This window comes from Oncorhynchus clarkii, chromosome 8 (genome assembly GCF_045791955.1).
Source record: "Oncorhynchus clarkii lewisi isolate Uvic-CL-2024 chromosome 8, UVic_Ocla_1.0, whole genome shotgun sequence".
NCBI lineage: Eukaryota > Metazoa > Chordata > Actinopteri > Salmoniformes > Salmonidae > Oncorhynchus > Oncorhynchus clarkii.
The window spans coordinates 17,842,004-17,865,459 of NC_092154.1; the positions used below are offsets into that span (position 1 = coordinate 17,842,004).

Consider the following 23,456-nt stretch of genomic DNA (forward strand, 5'->3'; position numbering starts at 1 on the left):
AGATTATTACATATGTTTAGTGATATCCACTACCATTCAAAAGTTTGGGTCACTTAGAAATGTCCATGTTTTTGAAAGAAAAGCACATTTTTGTCCTTTAAAATAACATCAAATTGATCAGAAACACAGTGTAGACATTGTTAATGTTGTAAATAACTATTGTAGCTGGGAACGGCTGATTGTTTATGGAATATCTACATAGGCGTACAGAGGCCCATTATCAGCCACCATCACTCTTGTGTTCCAATGGCACGTTGTGTTAGCTAATCCAAGTTTATAGTGTACATTGCACTGCCTGCATTACATTATCATTACAGAAACACAACCTTGATAAATCACAGTGAACAGCATGTGTTGTGTCAGTCTTCAGTGCCGTACCTGTGCTGCTGTAGAAGGATTTTTTGCTGGTGGTATGGAACTCCTGGATGAGGAACTGGGAGAGGGAGATCCTTTCGTCAGTACTCAGGGAATTGTTCCCTTTCTTCCAGTAGAGCATCAGGTCGTCATCCGTGTACGCATCTGATAAGAAAGAGACATGCTGTTCAGTGTTCACCACTTGAAACAAGTCTATAAATAGGTAAATTTGATTATGATTTGAATGTGACAGAAGAGAAAGAGTCAAAAGAGAAGTGACATCATTAGAGCAGAGACTCACAGCTCTCGATCTCCAAGGAGCAGGTCTGTGTGTCCAGAGGGAAGCGACTCAGGTCCATACTGCACATGGATGTCACCGTCACCCTGCATGAGAACAACAACACAGACAGTTGAGTATATCCAGATCTGTTTGTGCTTTTGCCAGCTCCATTGCAGTCATTGTCATTCATTGTCATGCCAAACATTGGCAAGGAGTTGACATTATAGCACAAACAGACTGGTACTCAGGCTAAGCTGAGTAGTCTATTGGTCAAGCAATACACAGAGCGAGTGGCGACCCGTCATTCAGGGCCCCATCTGTTTTGAGCCCCACCTGCATGTTATTTTTCCATTAATACGCAGTTTGCAAACAATGTAAAAAAAATATTTTACAAATTTTAATAAAGCCACATATAAACATGGTCTCTTATTTGCATTCCTGAGTAAGGCACCTCCAAAATGCAGGTGTTTCAGCTTAGCTCAGTGCCTTCTGTGGTGGTGGGGCAGGCGCGGAAATAGGGGTTGGTTATGTTCTCTAGTTGCGCCATGATCGGCTCAGTGTTCTGTCACTCATTGGGACTACGTTGCCGCAAAATCTATGGGTAGAGCTCGAAAATTCAAGCCCCTTGGGTGCTGCCATAGATTTACATTAGAAGTGCCCATCCAAGGCTCAAGGTAATTGGCCAGAGATAAAATTACGTTAAATCAGGTTATATCTACCGTAACTTTGATTGGACTGATCCTGTCAACATCATACTTTCAAAATCTTAGCTAGCAAGCTAGCGGTCATCATCATGAATCATGTCGACAATCTACTGGCAAATCCTTTTCATTCCTTCTCATACGAACAGAAATTATGAAGAGAAATTATAGATAAAACGTATCAGTGCTCATTGGCCATTACACAACAAGTTTGAAATCACGAATTCAACAATGAGTGGTTTGGAAGGAATCAGTGGCTAACTGCAAGCGTTGCAAAGGAATCACTAGCCTGCTATTCAGTGGAGTGGGTGTTGGGTCTAAGTCTGGGTTAAGGTCTCTTTTCCAAGCTTAAAATTATAAGCATTCAACACCATGGGCCATAAAAGGTTGAATACAATCCAGTGTGACTTCTGCCACATTCAAAACAACTGGAAACTCAGAACTGGTAAATCTCAGACTTCCGTGAGTTCAAGACAACTGGGAACTCTGGGAAAAAAAACACTCTCCGACTGGGAAAATACATTTTGAACGGTCATCCAACTCGGAATTCCAAGTCGGGAACTCTCGCCTCTTTCTAGAGCTATGACCTGTATGTCTTGTAAGTTGCTGCATAAATTATGTAATATGCCAGGGAGATATGTATACTGTAGCTAAGAAAGTAATACTAAGTGTATGTTGTGTAGTAAGCTGTTTGTAGCCCATGTGCCTCACCATAATAATTTGGTTCCTTTCCCCCTCATAATTTAGCCTACTGTTCTGACTTGGTGGTGCACATGTAGCATATAGCCTGTTTTACAGAAATGTAATCATCAAATATTGTAAGAGCTTTCATTGTCTGCTTATATGCCCCCTTTATTTATCCTACAGTTCTGACTTGGTATACAGGGAGAATACTATAAGAACAGCCCATGTTCTGAAATCTGTCTCTGTACATTTCAAAAGTGCTGAACAAATATTTATTTTGAAAGGCAAAGCTTCAATACAAGGCTAAGATTGAATCATACTACACAGGCTCCGACGCTCGTCGGATGTGGCAGGGCTTGCAAACTATTACAGACTACAAAGGGAAGCACAGCCGCGAGCTACCCAGTGACACAAGCCTACCAGACGAGCTAAATCACTTCTATGCTCGCTTCGAGGCAAGCAACACTGAGGCATGCATGAGAGCATCAGCTGTTCTGGACGACTGTGTGATCATGCTCTCCGTAGCCGATGTGAGTAAGACCTTTAAACAGGTCAACATACACAAGGCTGCGGGGCCAGATGGATTACCAGGACGTGTGCTCCGGGCTTGTGCTGACCAACTGGCAGGTGTCTTCACTGACATTTTCAACATGTCCCTCATTGAGTCTGTAATACCAACATGCTTCAAGCAGACCACCATAGTCCCTGTGCCCAAGAACACAAAGGCAATCTGCCTAAATGACTACAGACACGTAGCACTAACATTCGTAGCCATGAAGTGCTTTGAAAGGCTGGTAATGGCTCATATCAACACCATTATCCCAGAAACCCTAGACCCACTCCAATTGGCATACCGCCCAAATATATCCACAGATGATGCAATCTCTATTGCACTCCACACTGCCCTTTCCCGCCTGGACAAAAGGAACACCTATGTGAGAATGCTGTTCAATGACTACAGCTCAGCGTTCAACACTATAGTACCCTCAAAGCTCATCACCAAGCTAAGAAACCTGGGACTAACACCTCCCTCTGCAACTGTATCCTGAACTTCCTGACAGGCCGCCCCCAGGTGGTGAGGGTAGGTAGCAACACATCTGCCACGCTGATCCTCAACACTGGAGCTCCCCAGGGGTGCGTGCTCAATCCCCTCCTGTACTCCCTGTTCACCCACGACTGCATGGCCAGGCACGACTCCAACACCATCATTAAGTTTGCTGAAGACACAACAGTGGTAGGCCTGATCACCGACAACGACGAGACAGCCTATAAGGAGGAGGTCAGAGACCTGGCCGGGTGGTGCCAGAATAACAACCTATCCCTCAACGTAACCAAGACTAAGGAGATGATTGTGGACTACAGGAAAAGGAGCACCGAACACGTCCTCATTCTCATCGATGGGGCTGTAGTGGAGCAGGTTGAGAGCTTCAAATTCCTTGGTGTCCACAACAACAAACTAGATTGGTCCAAACACACCAAGACAGTCATGAAGAGGGCACGACAAAGCTTATTCCCCTCTGGAAACTAAAAAGATTTGGCATGGGTCCTGGGATCCTCAAAAGGTTCTACAGCTGCAACATCGAGAGCATCCTGACCGGTTGCATCACTGCCTGGTACGGCAATTGCTCGGCCTCCGACCGCAAGGCACTTCAGAGGGTACTGCGTACGGTCCAGTACATCACTGGGGCCAAGCTGCCTGCCATCCAGGACCTCTACACCAGGCGGTGTCAGAGGAAGGCCCTAAAAATTGTCAAAGACCCCAGCCACCCCAGTCATACACTGTTCTCTCTACTACCGCATGGCAAGCGGTACCGGAGTGCAAAGTCTAGGACAAAAAAGCTTCTCAACAGTTTTTACCCCCAAGCCATAAGACTCCTGAACAGGAAAGCAAATGGTTACCCAAATGGTTACCCAAATGTGCCCCCAACCCCTCTTTTACGCTGCTGCTACTGTCTGTTAATCTTATATTCATAGTCACTTTAACTATACATTCATGTACATACTACCTAAATTGGCCCGACCAACCAGTGCTCCCGCACATTGGCTAACCGGGCTATCTGCATTGTGTCCCACCACCCGCCAACCCCTCTTTTTACGTTTCTGCTACTCTCTGTTCATCATATATGCATAGTTAATCACTTTAATCATATCTACATGTACATACTACCTCAATAAGCCTGACTAACATGTGTCTGTATATAGCCTTGGTACTCTTTTTTTCAAATGTATTTTTACTGTTGTTTTATTTCTTTACTTACTTACCTACCTACACACACACACACACACACACACACTTTTTTCCCCGCACCATTGGTTAGAGCCTGTAAGTAAGCATTTCACTGTAAGGTCAACACCTGTTGTATTCGGCGCACGTGACAAATAAACTTTGATTTGATCTGTCCTAACTTGCTCATAATGTCTTAATCGGAATTAAGGATGGCCTCTTATCCGCTTGTCGTTCCCTTAAGCCATTGTTTGTACATCTCAATTATCAGTAGAAACCACATTTGTTTAAGCAGGTCAGCCATATCAGCTATGTTTTTTAAAAAGGCAGTAAATGAATCAACTGTTTCGCTGCTTCAACATTTTTTGGGAGAGTTTGCCCCAGAAAGATTTACATGCTAAAATCGCCACTGCACAGAGCAATGTAGTATAATACAATAATGGCAAAGAGAAATCAGTTGGGGATGTGGGTGAATATGTGTTGTGTATATTATTAACTGGGTGGTTCGAGCCGTGAATGCTGATTGGCTGACAGCCGTGGTATATCAGACCGTATACCACGGGTATGACAAAACATTTATTTTTACTACTCTAATTATTTTGGTAACCAGTTCATAATAGCAATAAGGCTCCTCAGGGGTTTGTGGTATATTGCCAATATACCACGGCTAAGGCTGTATCCAGGCACTCCACTGTATCCAGGCACTCCACTCCATTGTGTTGTGCATAAGAACAGCCCTTAGCCGTGGTATTTGGCCATATACCACACCCCCTTGGGCCTTATTGTTTCACTATATTTCAGACAGATACACACAGAGTCAGGGGGATGAGTAAATTCAGGGATAAATAGATCAAAATAGCCAAGATAATCCAGCACAGTGTAGAAGAGACCCGTCGCTACACTGGATCCTCTGGGAGGAAGATCCACATACAGTAAACAGTTGGTTACTCTCCAAATCTGCTTCCTTCTGGAACATAAATCTCTGGTTCCAGCCCTCCGAGAGATTAACCCTACTGATGAGCCTGCATGGTATCTATAGTAGAACACACACCACCCTGTCACTACACAAGTCCAATACATCTGTAAGAACAGAGAAATTCTATAATACACCTCAAGGTTGGTATTTACAGATGGCCTATGTGTATACCAGGGCATAGTTCAAAGTCGCAAGACCAGAGTCTGTCTTGATGGCTATTTACACTATTATCTTAGCATGACGGTCAAGTGTTCATGACGCTACTTACTATCAGTGCCCACAGGTGTCAATAAGACTGTATGCAGTGTGTTCTGACTGCCAGCAGAGGGAGCTACTGACACAGACATCTTGATACTGGCTCTTGCTGCCAAGGCTCTCAAATGGACCAACTGTGGATTACAAATCTCTTGGCTCCAGCATTCTGATTACTCACCAAAATGACAAACTCAATCTCTGTCTGCAGATTTACTATACTTTACTGACAGTTTCTCATCACATCCATCATGTTGTCATGAAATACAAACTGCACGTCTTGGTTAAGAGATATATATAGGCACTTGGCCAGGACCCTGATCCATAACAGCATCACAGCATGTTTTAATTTGCAAATTGCTAATGTGTAAAAACAAAGCATGAAAGTGTTGAATTTAGCCTGTCTCAGCTGGCACCTCTGTGATTTGCGTAATGAAATCACTTTTGAGAATAAATTGTCAGTTGGCAAAGACTAGTGTTTACAAACAGCACAAGCTTCTCTTCAGTTGTTTCCATTCCAAAAAGTGATCAGACCTAGCTAGCTCATTCCACCCATCATTTGTAGGCTTTGTCTGGACTTATTTTACATAACAAGTTACTGTACCTACTAGTGTTCACAAGGGTATTTTGTGTGCCACAAAACTATCTAAGCCTCCTGATGCCTAGCTTTGATGGTGGATGAAGTGAGTTCTCCCTTTACTATGTAAAGAGCTTTGAGTACCTCAGTAGGGAGAAAGGCTCTATATACTGTAAATCCAATCCATTATTAAAATTAACACACATTTTCCAGTCTCAGGCAAGGTTACTCATCGTGCAAGTGTGGTTCACCAAACCCTTTCTATTATACCAGTATGCTTCAAACTGATTGTCAGTGTCAACCATGTAGCAAAGAACAAAACCAATGTTCGACTCTGACCAGGTCAATTGGTACCTTAAGCTGTAGAGCACCTTGCCATCAGGGTAGACTCTCAGCATGACATTATCTGTGGTGGTGTCGTGTGTGAAAGACTTCTTGGAGTGGACAAAGAACAGGTCAGGCACCCAGATCTTCTTGACCAGGCGCCCGTCGAAGGTCATGCTCTTATTGGTGGTGCTGTGGAAAGAAAGGCGCTCATCTTTCCAGTAGTGCCTAATATACAGGGTCATGGTGAAGTCCTGAAACACAGAGCATGACAATGCTGCAATTTCAACAGAGCCATCACATATTAATAACCACAATGAATGGGATACACTATAAATGTCTTCTCCTCTTCTTTCCAATTCATCAAATTAAAGTATGGTTGATCTATGCATCTATGAAGGACAGCTTTATCTTGGTTTACATCACAGCTTACAGAAAGTATAGAAACACTTACCATGTCAACTTCTGAAATTGTGTCCAGACTTTCTACCTGAACATCAACTCCAACTTGAACAGTGTGTCCTGCAAAGATACACAACTCAAATCCTAGCTTAATTAAAACAAAAACATAATGCATAAGTAAACAAAACCATTCAGATATGTTAATTGTAATGTAACTTGTTTCCATAAATAGCTTAAGTTGTTAATGGTTGGGGTAGATAAGTGTATACTTAATTTGTTTATTTAAGTCAGTCAAGCACCCAAGCTAACTGGCTAACATTGGCTAGCTTGCTAGCTACTTTACAGACACAGAGAAGTTCAGAAAACAGGTCACTCTGACAATTTAACTTGCCCTAGCAGAGCTGGTAAGACTTTCCATGTTATTAAGAGGGTTAGTGATTGTAACTGTGTTACTGGCAACAATTGAATTACGTTTTTAAACAATGTTTACTGGCACCTGTCATAACAACAGGCACGACATGTCGTTTGTAAATGTATCAATTATTCGTCACTCTGGCACTCTCAAACCAGAGTCTGGCACTCTCAAACCAGTGCTCTGAACTCGGAGTAGATTGCCAGAGTGAATTTACGAACACACCCTATTAACAGACAATACACACTTATTCTCCCATGCCCTTATCACAGTCAACACACACATATTTGACATTTTATAGTAAAAATATAATGGAATATAACAGAATGAAATTGAAAGGATATTTCTTCCCAGACTGCAAAACGTGTGGAACCATGGTCATTTAAAAAAGGTGATATTTTGGAACAGACCCCTTGCGCACATTTTTTGATAGTTCAATTGGCATGAGTAGACTCTTTATTTTTATTTTTTATTGTTTTACAAAATTCTTAGTAGATCTAATCTCTCAATGTTCATCTCAAAGTGCACCAGATTGATGCATTTAGCTGTTAAAATTCTAATGTTCCTTCTTCTGGGGGAGGATGCCCCCAAACCTCCCTACCAGGGTTCCCCTCTGGCTTTGGGCTAAGCCCCCAATGTCGTCAAATCCTAGAAACGTCCCCGGGTAGGGATCACAAATCAACACAGAGAAAAACAAGTCAATAGCTTGCTAAGATTATCTCTCCATTGTTGTAACAATGTAATAAAAGCTGTCTCGATTACGTAGCTGTATTTAGGGGGCATTTTTATCTAGACAATTCTATTTAAAACAATGAGTTTTTGCTCCATTAGTCCCTTCATCCAGTGCCCTGCAAAAAAAACACAATTAGGCCACAGTGTTCCAAAAAACCAACTCAGCCGTGCCAGACACAAACATATCTGGAGGCTCTCCAATATTTAGTGGTTGCATTTTATAATCCTTCCTGGGTTGAAATGTCATATTGCAGACAGCTGAAAGAGCTCATCTCCCTTAAAGGGATTTAAAAAGGAACCACTCATTTTGTTTGTGTATCCCATGAGGTAGCAATACAACATTTATTCATATCTCTTACATATACAGTACCAGTCATTCAAGGGTTTCTCTTTATTTTGACTATTTTCTACATTGTAGAATAATAGTGAAGACATCACAACTATGAAATAACATATGGAATCATGTAGTAACCAAAAAAGTGATAAACAAATACAAATATATTTGAGATTCTTCAAACTAGCCACCCTTTGCCTTGATGACAGCTTTGCATACTCTTGGCATTCTCTCAACCAGCTTCATGAGAGTTGTTTTTCCAACAGTCTGGAAGGAGATCCCACATACTGTATGCTGAGCACTTGTTGGCTGCTTTTCCTTCACTCTGTGGTCCAACTCATCCCAAACCCCCTGAATTATGATGAGATCGAGTGATTGTGGACGCCAGGTAATCTGATGCAGCACTCCATCACTCTCCTTGGTCACATAGCCCTTACACAGCCTGGAGGTGTGTTTTGGGTCACTGTAGTGTTGAAAAACAAATGATAGTCCCACTAAACGCAAACCAGATGGTATGGCGTATCGCTGCAGAATGCTGTGGTAGCCATGCTGGTTAAGTGTGCCTTGAATTCTAAATAAATCACACAGTGTCACCAGCAAAGCAACCCCACACCACCTCCTCCTTCATGCTTCACGGTGGGAACCACACATGCGGAGATCATCCGTTCACCTACTCTGCATCTTACAAAGACAAGGAGGTTGGAACCAAAAATCTCAAATTTGGACTGTAATCTGAGGTGCAGTTAAGTCTAATGAACTTATCCTCGGCAGCAGAGGTAACTCTGCATCTTCCTTTCCTGTGGCGGTCCTCACAAGAGCCAGTTTCATTATAGCGCTTGATGTTTTTTGCGACTGCACTTGAAGAAACTTTAAAAGTTGTTTACATGGACTGTTTTTGACATAATAGGGACTTGGTCTTTTACCAAATAGGGCTATCTTCTGTATACCACCCCAACCTTGTCACAACACAACTGATTGTCTCAAACGCATTAAGAAGGAAAGAAATTCCACAAATTAACTTGTAACAAGGCACACCTGTTAATTGAAATGCATTCCAGGTGACTACCTCATGAAGCTGGTTGAGAGAATGACAAGAGTGTGCAAAGCTGTCATCAAGGTAAAGGGTGGCGAGTTTGAAGAATCTCAAATATATTTTTATTTGTTTATCACTTTTTTGGTTACTACATGATTCCATATGTGTTATTTCATAGTTTTTATGTCTTCACTATTATTCTACAATGTAGAAAATAGTAAAAATAAAGAGAAACCCTGGAATGAGTAGGTGTGTCCAAACGTTTGACTGGTACGTATAACCCAAATCAAATCAACGTTTATTGGTTGCGTACACAGTTTAGCAGGTGTTATTGTGGTGCAGCAAAATGCTTATGTTGCTTGCTCCTAACAATGCACTCAAATGCCAAACAGCTAAAATGTAAATATATATATTATTTTAAAGACATCAAGAACGGCAAGAAGAATCCAATTAACAACTCAAACAGCAGCGTAGCAGAATCAAAATGCAATTTATACAAATTTACACAAGCTAAACTAACAATGACATGTACAGTTCAAGTCGTAAGTTTACATACACTTAGGTTGGAGTCATTAAAACTCATTTTTCAAACACTCCACAAATTTCTTGTTAACAAACTATAGTTTTGGCAAGTCGTTTAGGACATCTACTTTGTGCATGACACAAGTAATTCTCCCAACAATTATTTACAGACAGATTAGTTCAATTATAATTCACTGTATCACAATTCCAGTGGGTCAGAAGTTAACATACTGACGATGCCTTTAAACAGCTTGGAAAATTCCAGAAAAAAATGTCATGGCTTTAGAAGCTTCTGATAGGCTAATTGACATCATTTGAGTAAATTGGAGGTGTACCTATGGATGTATTTCAAGGCCTACCTTAAAACTCAGTGCCTCTTTGCTTGACATCATGGGAAAACCAAAAGAAATCAGCCAAGACCTCAGAAAAAAAAACTGTAGACCTGTAGACAAGTCTGGTTCATCCTTGGAAGCAATTTCCAAATGCCTGAATACCACGTTCATCTGTACAAACAATAGTATGCAAGTATAAACACCATTGGACCACGTAGCCGTCATACCGCTCAGGAAGGAGACACGTTCTGTCTCCTAGAGATGAACATACTTTGGTGCAAAATGTTGTGGGGGTGCTTTGCTGCAGGAGGGACTGGTGCACTTCACAAAATAGATGGCATCATGAGGGAGGAACATTATGTGGAAAAATTAAAGCAACATCTCAAGACATCAGTCAGGAAGTTAAAGCTTGGTCGCAAATGGGTCTTCCAAATGGATAATGACCCCAAGCATACTTCCGAAGTTGTGGCAAAATGGCTTAAGGACAACAAAGTCAAGGTATTGGAGTGGCCATCATAAAGCCCTGACCTCAGTGGTGGGTAGTATATGGGGCTTTGGTGACAAAACGGATGGCACTGTGGTAGACTGTATCTAATTTGTTGAGTAGAGTGTTGGAGTCTATTTTGTAAATGATATCGTCGAGGATCGGTAGGATGGTCAGTTTTACCAGGGTATGTTTGGCAGCATGAGTGAAGGATGCTTTGTTGCGAAATAGGAAGCTGATTCTAGATTTAATTTTGGATTGGAGATGTTTAATGTGAGTCTGCAAGGAGGGTCTAACCAGACACCTAGGCATTTGTAGTTGTCCACATATTCTAAGTCAGAACCGTCCAGAGTAGTGATGCTGGACGGGCGGGCAGATGCGGGCAGCGATCGATTGAAGAGCATGCATTTAGTTTTACTTGCATTTAAGAGCAGTTGGAGGCCACGGAAGGAGAGTTGAAGCTCATCTGGAATTTAGTTAACACAGTTTTCAACGAAGGGCCAGAAGTATACAGAATGGTGTCGTCTGCGTAGAGGTGGATCAAATAATCACCAGCAGCAAGAGTGACATCATTGATGTACACAGAGAAGAGAGTTGGCCCGAGAATTGAACACCGTGGCAACCCCATATAGATTGCCAGAAGTCCGGACAACAGGCCCTCCGATTTGACATACTGAACTCTATCAGAAAAGTAGTTGGTGAACCAGGCGAGGCAATCATTTGAGAAACCAAGGCTGTTGAGTCTGCCAGTAAGAATGTTGTGATTGACAGAGTCGAAAGCCCTAGCCAGGTCGATGAATATGGCTGCACAGTAATGTCTCTTATCGATGGAGGTTATGATATCGTTTAGTACCTTGAGCGTGGCTGAGGTGCACCCATGACCAGCTCTGAAACCAGATTGCATAGCGGAGAAGGTACGGTGGGATTCGAAATGGTCGGTAATCTGTTTGTTAACTTGGCTTTCAAAGACCTTAGAAAGGCAGGGTAGAATAGATATAGGTCTGTAGCAGTTTGGGTCTAGACTGTCTCCCCATTTGAAGAGGGGGATGGCCGCTGCAGCTTTCCAATCTATGGGAATCTCAGACGATACGAAAGAGAGGTTGAACAGGCTAGTAATAGGGGTTGCAACAATTTCAGCAGATCATTTTAGAAAGAGAGGGTCCAGATTGTGTGTATATGTGTATGTGCATGTGTGATAGCTTGTGTGAGTGAGTGTGCATCACATGGTAGACAGCTAGTCTTGAGTGTTCAACAGTCTGATGGGCTGGTAATAGAAGCTGTTTTTTAGTCTCTCGGTCTTGGCTTTGATGCACCTGTACTGTCCTTCTGTCGGACAGTAGCCGAGTAAATGGTCTGTGGCTCGGGTGACTGAGTTATATGATGATCTTCTTGGCCTTCCTTTGAAACCCAGTGCTGTAGATGTCCTGAAAGGCCGGCAGTGTGCCCCCAGTGATGCGTTGGGCAGACCGCACCACCCCTTGGAGAGCCCTAGCGGTTTTGGACCTTCTTCACCACACTATCTGTCGATTTATTCAGAGCCTACTCTCTCTGCTGTCTCCTGTAGTCCACGATCAGCTTCTTCGTTTTTTGTTGACGTTAAGGTATAGGTTATTTTCCTTCCACCACTCCACCAGCGCTCTCACCTCCTCCTTGTAGACTGTCTCGTCATTGTTGTTAATCAGGCCTACCACTGTTGTGTCATCAGGAAACTTGATGATTGAGTTGGAGACCTGCGTGGCCATACATGTAGGAGGGGGCTGAGCATGCACTCGTGTGGGGCCCCCGTGTTGAGGATCAGCGCGGTTGAGGTTTTGTTGCCTACATTCACCACTCGCTTGTCAGGAAGTCCAGGACCCAGTTGCACAGGGAGGGGTTCAGACCCAGGGATCTGAGCTTAGTGATGAGCTTGGAGGGCACTATGGTATTGAAGGCTGAGCTGTAGTCGATAAACAGCATTCTTACATAGGTATTTCTCTTGTCCAGGTGGGATAGGGCAGTGTGTGATGGTGATTGTGTCGTCTGTTGGAGTGGCGTGAGAATCGAAGTTGGTCTGTGGTGTTGGGTAAGGTGGAGGTAATATGGTCTTTAATTAGCCTCTCAAAGCACGTCATGATGACAGAAGTGAGTGCTATGATAGTAATTTAATTCAGTTACATTCGATACAGGAACAATGGTGGATATCTTGAAGTAAGTGGGGACAACAGACTACGATATATGGAGCGATTGAATATGCCCATAAACACTTCAGCCAGCTGGATTGCACATTCTCTGTGGACGTGACATGGGATGCCGTCTGGGCCGGCAGCCTTGCGAGGCTTAACACGCTTTAATTACTTACTCACGTCGGCCATGGAGAACGGCTCGATGTTGTTTTCCTCGAATCCCTTTATAATCTGTGATTGTCTGGAGTCCTTGCCACATACGTCTCCTGTCTGAACCATTGAATTGAGACTCCACTTTGTCCCTGTACTGTTGTTTTGCCTCTTTGATTGCCTTACAGAAGTTATAGCTGGTCTGTTTGTACACATCCGTTTTTACACATCCAAATCACCACATTTAACCAGTCACCTTGCCATGGTTAAATGTGGTGATTTGCGCTTTCAGTTTTGCATGAATGCTGCCATCTATCCACGTTTTTTGTAAAACAATCAAATAAATATAACTCTGCTTTAAGGGCCTACATACAATAAAACTAAACATGTGGATGAGCCATTGTCTCTTATTACAAAATGATGTGGCAATGTTATTGCATGCTCGGATGCAGATTCACACATTTTGATATATCAGATATATTGCATTTATATTGTTAATACATGGCTGAGTCAATATTCTGTAAAATACTTCATATCACAAGGAGCAATAGCACATCAACTATTCACTGGCTTTAAACGCCACAGAGGAATACACTACATGTGTAATGTCCAGAGTTGAGGTGTAACTGATTACATGTCAAAGATACAACAAATCAGTTACATGTAATCTGCTTACAAAAAACTGTAACTGTAATTAGTTACGTTACCAGCTAAAATATTGTAAATCAGATTACAGAAACTTTTGAAAAACTATATGATTACTTCTTGAATTACTTTTAGATTCTGAAAGGATGTTTGCGGAAAAAAATACATTATGACACATTTTAGTTTTCTCAATGACATTCAATTCAGCATTGAAAAAAATGCTGCAAGTTTAAGTTTATTCCACCTGAGCGAGTCTGACCACAAGTCAGAGACCACAAGTCAGAGACCACTATGATGACACACTAAATGCGTTTGCTGGGTCATTTTTGTCTTCTTCTGGTGCCTTTTAAGAGGAAAGTAATCTAAAAGTAACTGAAATTAATCAGATTACATTACTGAGTTTGGGTAATCCAAAAGTTCAATTACAATTTTGGACAGTAATAACTGTAATGGATAACATTTAGAAAGTAACCTTCCCAACTCTGGTAATGTTTACGTCTGTTACGATTCGTTGTCTGTATAGATTATTCTAGAATCTTAATTATTTTGGAACTTAAATTGCAGCCCAATATATCCCCTTTTATCCCCTTTTGGGATGGAAACATCCATATGTGGGCAATTCCATGGTAACGGAATAACACCGAGACTCTGGTTTTTCATCTTAAAATGTATGCTAAACAAAATCCATTGATTTCAAAGTTTAACAAACCATACAACTCTATGCACAAGGACTACTTTTAACAAGAAACTTTTTTTTATACCCAAATTACAAAATGACATATTGGTTTCCTTACCATGTAGGTAGTTTATGGACATGGTATGACAGCAACCCATGCTTTGGTTTTGTTTATCTGGCCACTGTTTCAAATGCTAACTAAGTCAATGGTATCTTTAGCATTTTCACACTTCATATCCAAATCCTCTATAAGCAACATCATTGAGTTAACAATACTTTTTTAGCTACTTCAGGATGATTTGGACGAAAATGTTAATATAGGTACCATTGACTAGCATTGTATTTGTGCCACAAATGCAAAAAGGTTTGCATTTGAAACAGTGGACAACAAAACCAACGCATGCATTACAGTCATACCTTGTCCATAGACTTGCCAGGCTACCCATACTCCTTGTTCTGGCCAAACACACTATGCCACACTCAGAGATGTTCATTTATTCTCCGTAATGAGTCTGGATCTGGGTACCTCCTCGACTCTTCACTGAATGTGAACACATTCCTTATGATTGGTCGATTGGGCTGGTCCAGAAACTGATGGGTTGGACCAGATACAGAACACATGTAGGTAAAGCAGAGGTTTAAAAATGTTTCATTGACTTTGATACTCTGAGATGATCCACAAACGACTTCAATGATGGCAGTCTCAGACTAAAGTATGTAGCGAACGACAGAGCAGTGGAAGAATATGTCATTTTCTAATTTGGGTGGCATCCTATTTATTAATTTGGGTGAACTAGCCCTGTAACATTGAGGGGGGAACCCATCTAGTGGTCAGAACCTGGTAATATCAGGATGTAGGATGGGACATAAACCTAACAATTTCTCTGAACAGGGGAAAAACAACATCACCAAATTCACTGGGAACACATTACATAGGATGAAGAAACAATACTCTGAGCCGCAGCTCCATACTACTTGTCAGACATAGAGAACTGATACTATATACTCGTTCGATGGGATTGGCGTCAGGTGTGAAGGGTCTGTGGGAGGCTTTTGACCATTGCTTTGGATTCCTCATGTCTAACTCATTGTTCGAATTTTTTGGGGTCCAAATCGAATGTTAGGTACTATATTTATTGAATTTTATATGAATCCTATAAATGTAAATAGCCAATTTGGATGCAATCAATTAGCTTAACTTCTCAAAGATCAAATCAAACTTTATTTGTCACAACAAGTGTAGACCTTACCGTCTAGTGTAGACCAAGTGTAGACCTTAAATGCTTACTTATATGCCCTTAACCAACAGTGCAGTTCAAGAGTTAAGAAAATAGTAAAGTAAAAAATTATAAAAAGTAACACAATAACATAACAAGGCTATATACAGTTGGTACCGGTACCGAGTCAGTGTGCTGGGGTACAAGTTAGAGGTAATTTGTACATGTAGGTAGGGGGGAAGTGACTATGCATAGATCATAAACAGTGAGTAGCAGCAGTGTACAAAACAAATGTGTGGGGGGGGGTCAATGTTATAGTCCGGTGGCCATTTGATTAATTGTTCAGCAGTCTTTTGGCTTGGGGGTAGAAGCTGTTAAGGAGACTTTCGGTCCTAGACTTGGAGCTCCGGTACCACTTGCCGTGCGGTAGCAGAGAGAACAGTCTATGACTAGGGTGACTGGAGTCTGACACTTTTATGTGCTTTCCTCTGACACTGCCTATTATATAGGTCCTGGATTGCAGGAAACTTGGCAAGTGATGTACTGGGCCGTACGCACTACCCTCTGTAGTGTCTTACGGTCAGATGCCGAGCAGTTGCCACACCAGGCCGTGATGCAACCGGTCAGGATGCTCTCGATGGTGCAGCTGTAGAACTTTTTGAGGATCTGAGGACCCATGCCAAATCTTTTCAGTCTCCTGAGGGGGAAAAGGTTTTGTCGTGCCCTCTTCACGACTGTCTTGGTGTGTTTGGACCACGATAGATCATTGGTGATGTGGACACCAAGGAACTTGAAACTCTTGACCCGCTCCACTACAGCCCCGTTGATGTTAATGGGGGCCTGTTCGGCCCTCCTTTTCATGTAGTCCACGATCAGCTCCTTTGTCTTGCTCACATTGAGGGAGAGGCTGTTGTCCTGGCACCACACTGCCAGTTCTCTGACCTCCTCCCTATAAGCTGCCTCATCGTTGTTGGTGATCACCACTGTTGTGTCGTCAGCAAACTTAATGATGGCGTTGGAGTCGTGTTTGGCCACGCAGTTCTGGGTGAACAGGGAGTACAGGAGGGGACTAAGTACACACCCCTGAGAGGTCCCAGTGTTGAGGATCAGCGTGGCAGACGTGTTGTTGCCTACCTTTACCACCTCGGGGCGGCCGTCAGGAAGTCCAGAATCCAGTTGCAGAGGGAGGTGTTTAGTACCAGGTTCATTAGCTTAGTGATGAGCTTCATGGGCACTATGGTGTTGAATGCTGAGCTGTAGTCCATGAACAGCCTTCTCACATAAGTGTTCCTTTTGTCCAGGTGGGAAAGGGCAGCGTGGAGTGCGATTGAGATTGCGTCATCTGTGGATCTGTTGGGGCTGTATGCGAATTGGAGTGGGTCTAGGGTATCCGGGAGGAAGCTGTTGATGTGCGCCATGACCAGCCTTTCAAAGCAAGGAAGTGAAGGCAGGTTACCTTCGCTTCCTTGGGCACAGGGACTATGGTGGTCTGCTTGAAACATGTAGGTATTACAGACTCAGTTACGGAGAGGTTTAAAATGTCACTGAAGACACTTGCCAGTTGGTCCATGCATGCTTTGAGGCTTTGTGAATGTTGACCTGTTTAAAGGTCCTGCTCACATCGGCTACCGATATTTAAACAAAATAATGTTCTGTTTCTAACAACAGAAACCATTTCAGAACAATCTGAGTTGGTGGGTGTTGAAATCCTCTTTCTTGTGTTTTTGAGATGGAACGACCCATACGTGTACTTCCGCTTCTAATGTATCTGCTTCCCATGGGGCCCTTGGGAAGGGCCCGTAAGTAAGCATTTCACTGTTAGTCTATACCTGTTGTTTACAAAGCATGTGACAAATAAAAATGGATTTGATGGATTTCCTGAGTTCCCGAGAACAGGCCAAATCTTAACTTGAGTAATGACAGTTGAAATTTTCCAATGCATGACTGAATTTTCCAATGCAAGTCATTATTATACTTTTTAAAATTAAACCTTTATTTAGCTAGGCAAGTCAGTTAAGAACAAATTCTTATTTAAAATTCTTATTTGATTCTTATCCTACCCCGGCCAAACCCAGACGACACTGGACCAACTGTGCGCCACATCCCAATCAAGGTTGGATATGATGCAGCCTGGATTTGAACCAGGTACTGCAGTGAGATGCAGAGATGCAGTGTTTTAGACCACTGCGCCACTCGGGAGTCCAAAAATAAGAGTTGTCATCAGATATCAGAGAACTCTAGAATTTTACCAATAATGATCATTATAATTTGTACGTCACACAGTAAAGCACAGTTAAAAAATCTCACCTCCAAAGCCAGGCCTCATTGTGAAGTCGTGGTCATTTATGCTTAAGAGCTGCTCTGACTTTGTCATGGTGGTTTTGGTCATATCTGGACTTCTTCTCAGTATAGGGCTGTGAGGAGTGGAGAAACATGATCAATAAAACAATCAATATTTAAAATGACACTTCTTGTCATTGTCTCTGAACCTCTATAGCATACTGACTAGTCCCAGATTTGTTTGTGCTCTTGCCAATTCCATTACTGTCATTGTCAAACCAAACATGATTAGCATGACAATGAGTGACGAGAAGTTGGCATGAATGCACAAACAGACTGGTACTCCGTCTATATCAAGACAACTTATCCTATGGAATGGAGCCATACACAGACACACACAACAGGTGTCTAGCCTCCCCCCATTGTCATCAGAAGTTAAAGGGGCTTACCAGCTATAAGCTTATCAGGATGTCCATAGAATTCCGATCATATTCTTGAGGATTAATTCATTAGGGTAGTCTTTTTTCATATAAATTTGTAGCTATGCATCACAGGGCATATGAATTTGCCCTGACCCTGCAGATACTAAGGAAAAGGCTAGATTGCACAAGGTTTAGCTAGTTGCTTCAAAGCCAACTATTTTATACTATGAGTATACTTTAACAAAAGCTGTGATCTTAGCCCTATTCGCCAGGGACTAGTATTACTATAGAACGTTGGTTATGTCTTTATTATCCCAGTATGTCCATTTTTACAGTAGATGAGTCGGACGGGATTTGTTTTACCAAACTGCCCCGGTAATAAAACAAAATTCTCATTCAAAATGGACCGTTATGACGGAGCCTCGGAATAGCCTAATATTGGCCTATTGGTCTTCAGAGAAAGTCTAAATAATAATACATATCTATAAGAACCATGAACTGTAACCTTTGCAGACATTTCATTAACTGACATATTTGGCAATTTATGAATTCATTGGCACAATAGCATCCGCTTTTTTTAAAGGAAGTATGGCACTAGGAAAGTTGATATGTGACAAAACAGATCATTCATCTGTAGGCTACATACATAGCACTTTGTTTAAGCATACATTTCCCCCCCATGTTCTTACCCATGGTTGCAGCACCTGTTAAACTCTGTACAGTCGTGGCCAAAAGTTTAGAGAATTACATAAATATTAATTTCCACAAAGTTTGCTGCTTTAGATATTATCTTTAGATATTTATGTCAGATGTTACTATGGAATACTGAAGTATAATTACAAGCATTTCATACGTGTCAAAGGCTTTTATTGATAATTACATGAAGTTGATGCAAAGAGTCAATATTTGCAGTGTTGACCCTTCTTTTTCAAGACCTCTGCAATCTGCCCTGGCATGCTGTCAATTAACTTCTGGGCCACATCCTGACTGATGGCAGCCCATTCTTGCATAATCAATGCTTGGAGTTTGTCAGAATTTGTGGGTTTTTGTTTGTCCACCCGCCTCTTGAGGATTGACCACAAATTCTCAATGGGATTAAGGTCTGGGGAGTTTCCTGGCCATGGACCCAACATATCGATGTTTTGGTCCCCGAGCCACTTAGTTATAACTTTTGCCTTATGGCAAGGTGCTCCATCATGCTGGAAAAGGCATTGTTCGTCACCAAACTGTTCCTGGATGGTTGGGAGAAGTTGTTCTCGGAGGATGTGTTGGTACCATTCTTTATTCATGGCTGTGTTCTTAGCCAAAAATGTTAACTGAGCCCACTCCCTTGGCTGAGAAGCAACCCCACACATGAATGGTCTCAGGATGCTTTATTGTTGGCATGACACAGGACTGATGGTAGCGTTCACCTTGTCTTCTCCGGGCAAGCATTTTTACGGATGCCCCAAACAATCGGGAAGGGGATTCATCAGAGAAAATGACTTTACCACAGTCCTCAGCAGTCCAATCCCTGTACCTTTTGCAGAATATCAGTCTGTCCCTGATGTTTTTCCTGGAGAGAAGTGGCATCTTTGCTGCCCTTCTTGACACCAGGCCATCCTCCAAAGGTCTTTGCCTCACTGTGCGTGAAGTTGCACTCACAGCTGCCTGCTACCATTCCTGAGCAAACTCTGTACTGGTGGTGCCCGGATCCCGCAGCTGAATCAACTTTAGGAGACGGTCCTGGCGCTTGCTGGAATTTCTTGGGCGCCCTCAAGCCTTCTTCACAACAATTGAACCTCTCTCCTTGAAGTTCTTGATGATCAGATAAATGGTTGATTTAGGTGCAATCTTATCAATATTCTTGCCTGTGAAGCCCTTTTTGTGCAAAGCAATGATGACGGCACGTGTTTCCTTGCAGGTAACCATGGCTGACAGAAGAAGAACAATGATTCCAAGCACCACCCTCCTGTTGAAGGTTCCAGTCTGTTATTCGAACTCAATCAGCATGACAGAGTGATCTCCAGCCTTGTCCTCGTCAACACTCACACCTGTGTTAACGAGAGAATCACTGACATGATGTCAGCTGGTCCTTTTGTGGCAGGGCTGAAATGCAGTGGAAATGTTTTTGGGGGATTCAGTTCATTTGCATGGCAAAGAGGGACTTTACAATGAATTTGCAATTCATCTGATCACTCTTCATAACATTCGGGAGTATATGCAAATTGCCTTCATACAAACTGAGGCAGCAGACTTTGTGAAAATTTATATTTGTGTCATTCTCAAAACTTTTGGCCACGACTGTAATATCCCTCAAAACACAGGGATGATGATTCACACGGGATAAGTATTATCAGAGGACCTGGGAGATTGCCGAGAAACAGTAGGTTTTTAGTGCTAGGATAATAACCTTTCTTTCTGCCAAGTAAAAATGACTGGCATGACAAATTCAGACGGAACTAAAAAGACGGATGTGATGATTTGTGCTCGTGCACATAATTACATTACCTGAGGTTCCCCATGAAATCTAATCCCATCCAAATAGTTATTTACTTATTTAAAGCCCTAAGTAAATAATCCTGTGGTAATAGTTGCTTTGTTCCCCTAAATCAGATACTCTCGACTATACTCTGTCTGTAACATTGTATTTAGATGAAGGATTCTTACCTGCTAACTTTTTGACGTCCTTGTACAGTCGATGGTACTTCTCGTTTGAATCTATAAGAAAAACAAGAAAAAGTAGATGTAAAGGAGACTACATTCAACATCATAGACCATTCCAACAGCTCATCAAAAGAGTTTGTCAGAAGCCCCCTGTTCATCTTTAAAAAATAACACAACAATCAATTTGCAATAGCATTCGTCCACTTGTTGGTAGTATTGTAGAACAGAGTATTGCTTAAAGCATTGCTTGAAAGTGGGAAGTACAGTATGATAGGGCCCTGGTCAAAAGTAGTGCACTATATGAGTGATTCTACAAAAAGTGGTGCAAATTGGGGGTTGGTTATTCTAATTTTTGAAGCGCACATCTCTTCCAATTTACAGTATGTCAGACAGATCTACTCCTCACACACTTTGTTTGTATTGCATATTTGAAAATAGTGTCCTAAATTGCTTGTTAGGCACTACATTTGTCACTACCGAAACGTAGTGAAAAAGTTGCAGTAAAGGGAGAACCATGCACAGTAGTGATCAGATTCACTTTATAAATTGTATTTGTATACAACATTTACTAAATAGTTTGAACATGATTTTTAACTGGATTTTCAAAACCTTGACTTTCTCTCAGCACCAGACTCATTGGGAGGGAGACTAGAGCAGACCCAGAAGTTCTGACACACATTTGAGCACCCCAGGACGGTCCATTTACTTTGTGCTGTTATAATTTATGCTAATGTGATTCCATTGGGGCAGTTCCCCCCTCATAGTAAATAGCTGGCAAAACAATCCAAGCAATGTTCGCACGGCCTATGAGCCCACGGAGGCGGAGCTGCTGCTGCCGGCAGTCACTGAGGTTGCAAAGCAGTAAGTACCTGAACAGCTTGTTTTTAACAAAATATTTTTGAAACAGGATAATGTACATATTTACCACACTTTTATGATAATTTAAAACATAATCCATTTATCTTATTTTAAAAAAAGAAACTTGAGTAAAGTTATGTAATACAGTAATAGTACAGTACAGTAGAGTACAGTAGAGTAGGGTACAGTAGGGTACAGTACAATGCAAAAAAGTACAGGACAGTACATTAAAGACATGTGTCAACGTTTGGGCTCTTTATATTTCTATGTTGTCAATTGTTTCGGTTGTGACCATTTCGGTTTGGACAATTTAGACGTATTTATTTTATTTTTTTTACCCCCTTTTTCTCCCCAATTTCATGGTATCCAATTGGTAGTTACAGTCCTGTCCCATTGCTGCAACTCCCGTAGGAGAGGCGAAGGTCGAGAGCCGTGCGTCGTCCTAAACACAACCCAGTCAAGCCACACTGCTTCTTGACACAACGCCCACTTAACCCAGAAGCCAGCCGTGTCAGAGGAAGCAATTGCGCCCGGCCTGCCACAGGAGTCGCAAGTGTGCAATGAGACAGGAACATCCCTGCCGGCCAAAACCTCCCCTAGCCCGGACGACGCTGGGCCAATTGTGTGCCGCCCCATGGGTCTATTTAAAGATCTGCACCTTTTTTCCCATTTTCGCCTAAAATTACATACCCAAATCTAACTGCCTGTAGCTCAGGCCCTGAAGCAAGGATATGCATATTCTTGGACCATTTGAAAGGAAACACTTTGAAGTTTGTGGAAATGCGAAAGGAATGTAGGAGAATAACGCAATAGATCTGGTAAAAGATAATACAAAGAAAAAACCAACCGTTACTTTGTATTTTTTGTACCATCATATTTGAAATGCAAGAGAAAGGCCATAATGTATTATTCCAGCCCAGGTGCAATGTGGATTTTGACCACTAGATGGCAGCAGTGTATGTGCAAAGTTTTAGACTGATCCAATGAACCATTGCATTTATGTTCAACATTTTGTATCAAGACTGCCCAAATATGCCTAATTTGTTTATTAATAACTTTTCATGTTCAAAATTGTGCACTCTCCTCAAACAATAGCATGGTATTATTTCACTGTAATAGCTACTGTAAATTGAACAGTGCAGTTAGATTAACAAGAATTTAAGCTTTCTGCCAATATCAGATATGTCTATGTCATGTGAAATGTTCTTGTTATTTACAACCTCATGCTAATTGCATTAGCCTATGCTAGCTCAACCGCCCCGTGGAAGGGACACTGATCCCGAAGAAGTTCATGAATCCCTATAGCTAGAATTTGGCTGGCTAGCTTTAATTTGGACAGATCCCAGCCAAACCATATATTTTTACATTGGAGTCATTTAGAAAACACTCTTATCCAGAGTGAGTACATACATTTTCATACTTTTTCTTACTGGTCCCCCGTGGTGTTCAGTAGTGACACTTCTTAAAAATACGTGAAGATGTTTGAAGACAGACTACTCACTATGTAGCCATGCTGGAGAGGGGTGCAATCCCATCACCAGGTGATATTTGTAGGGCTGTGGCTAAGGCACATTCATTCTGCAATGCGGCTTAATGCACATTCATTTTGCAGTCTTTTTAGGTGTTTCGGTAGTGACATCCAAGGTGGGACAGCATTTTTTTGAGAAAGATGTTTACATTTTTTTTTTTTAACTCAAATATATCAGTATCTTTCTAAGTAATAATAGAACAACTCAAGATGTTCGATTCAAGTAATAATGTTTCAAAAATGACAAAT

At 41.8% G+C, this 23,456-nt stretch overlaps 1 protein-coding gene across 1 annotated transcript in view; it reads right to left on the reverse strand.

Annotated features, from left to right (window-relative positions):
* LOC139415556 (gamma-aminobutyric acid receptor subunit rho-1-like) overlaps positions 1-23,456 on the reverse strand; it is a 30,664-nt gene that overhangs the window by 1,816 nt on the left and 5,392 nt on the right. Inside the window, exons 2-7 of the mRNA XM_071163665.1 lie at positions 20,825-20,875; positions 17,781-17,887; positions 6,827-6,894; positions 6,403-6,626; positions 656-738; positions 379-519 (exon numbers count right to left, since the gene is read on the reverse strand). Coding sequence (XP_071019766.1) covers positions 379-519; positions 656-738; positions 6,403-6,626; positions 6,827-6,894; positions 17,781-17,887; positions 20,825-20,875 — 674 coding nt within the window. The remainder of the gene's footprint in view (positions 1-378; positions 520-655; positions 739-6,402; positions 6,627-6,826; positions 6,895-17,780; positions 17,888-20,824; positions 20,876-23,456) is intronic.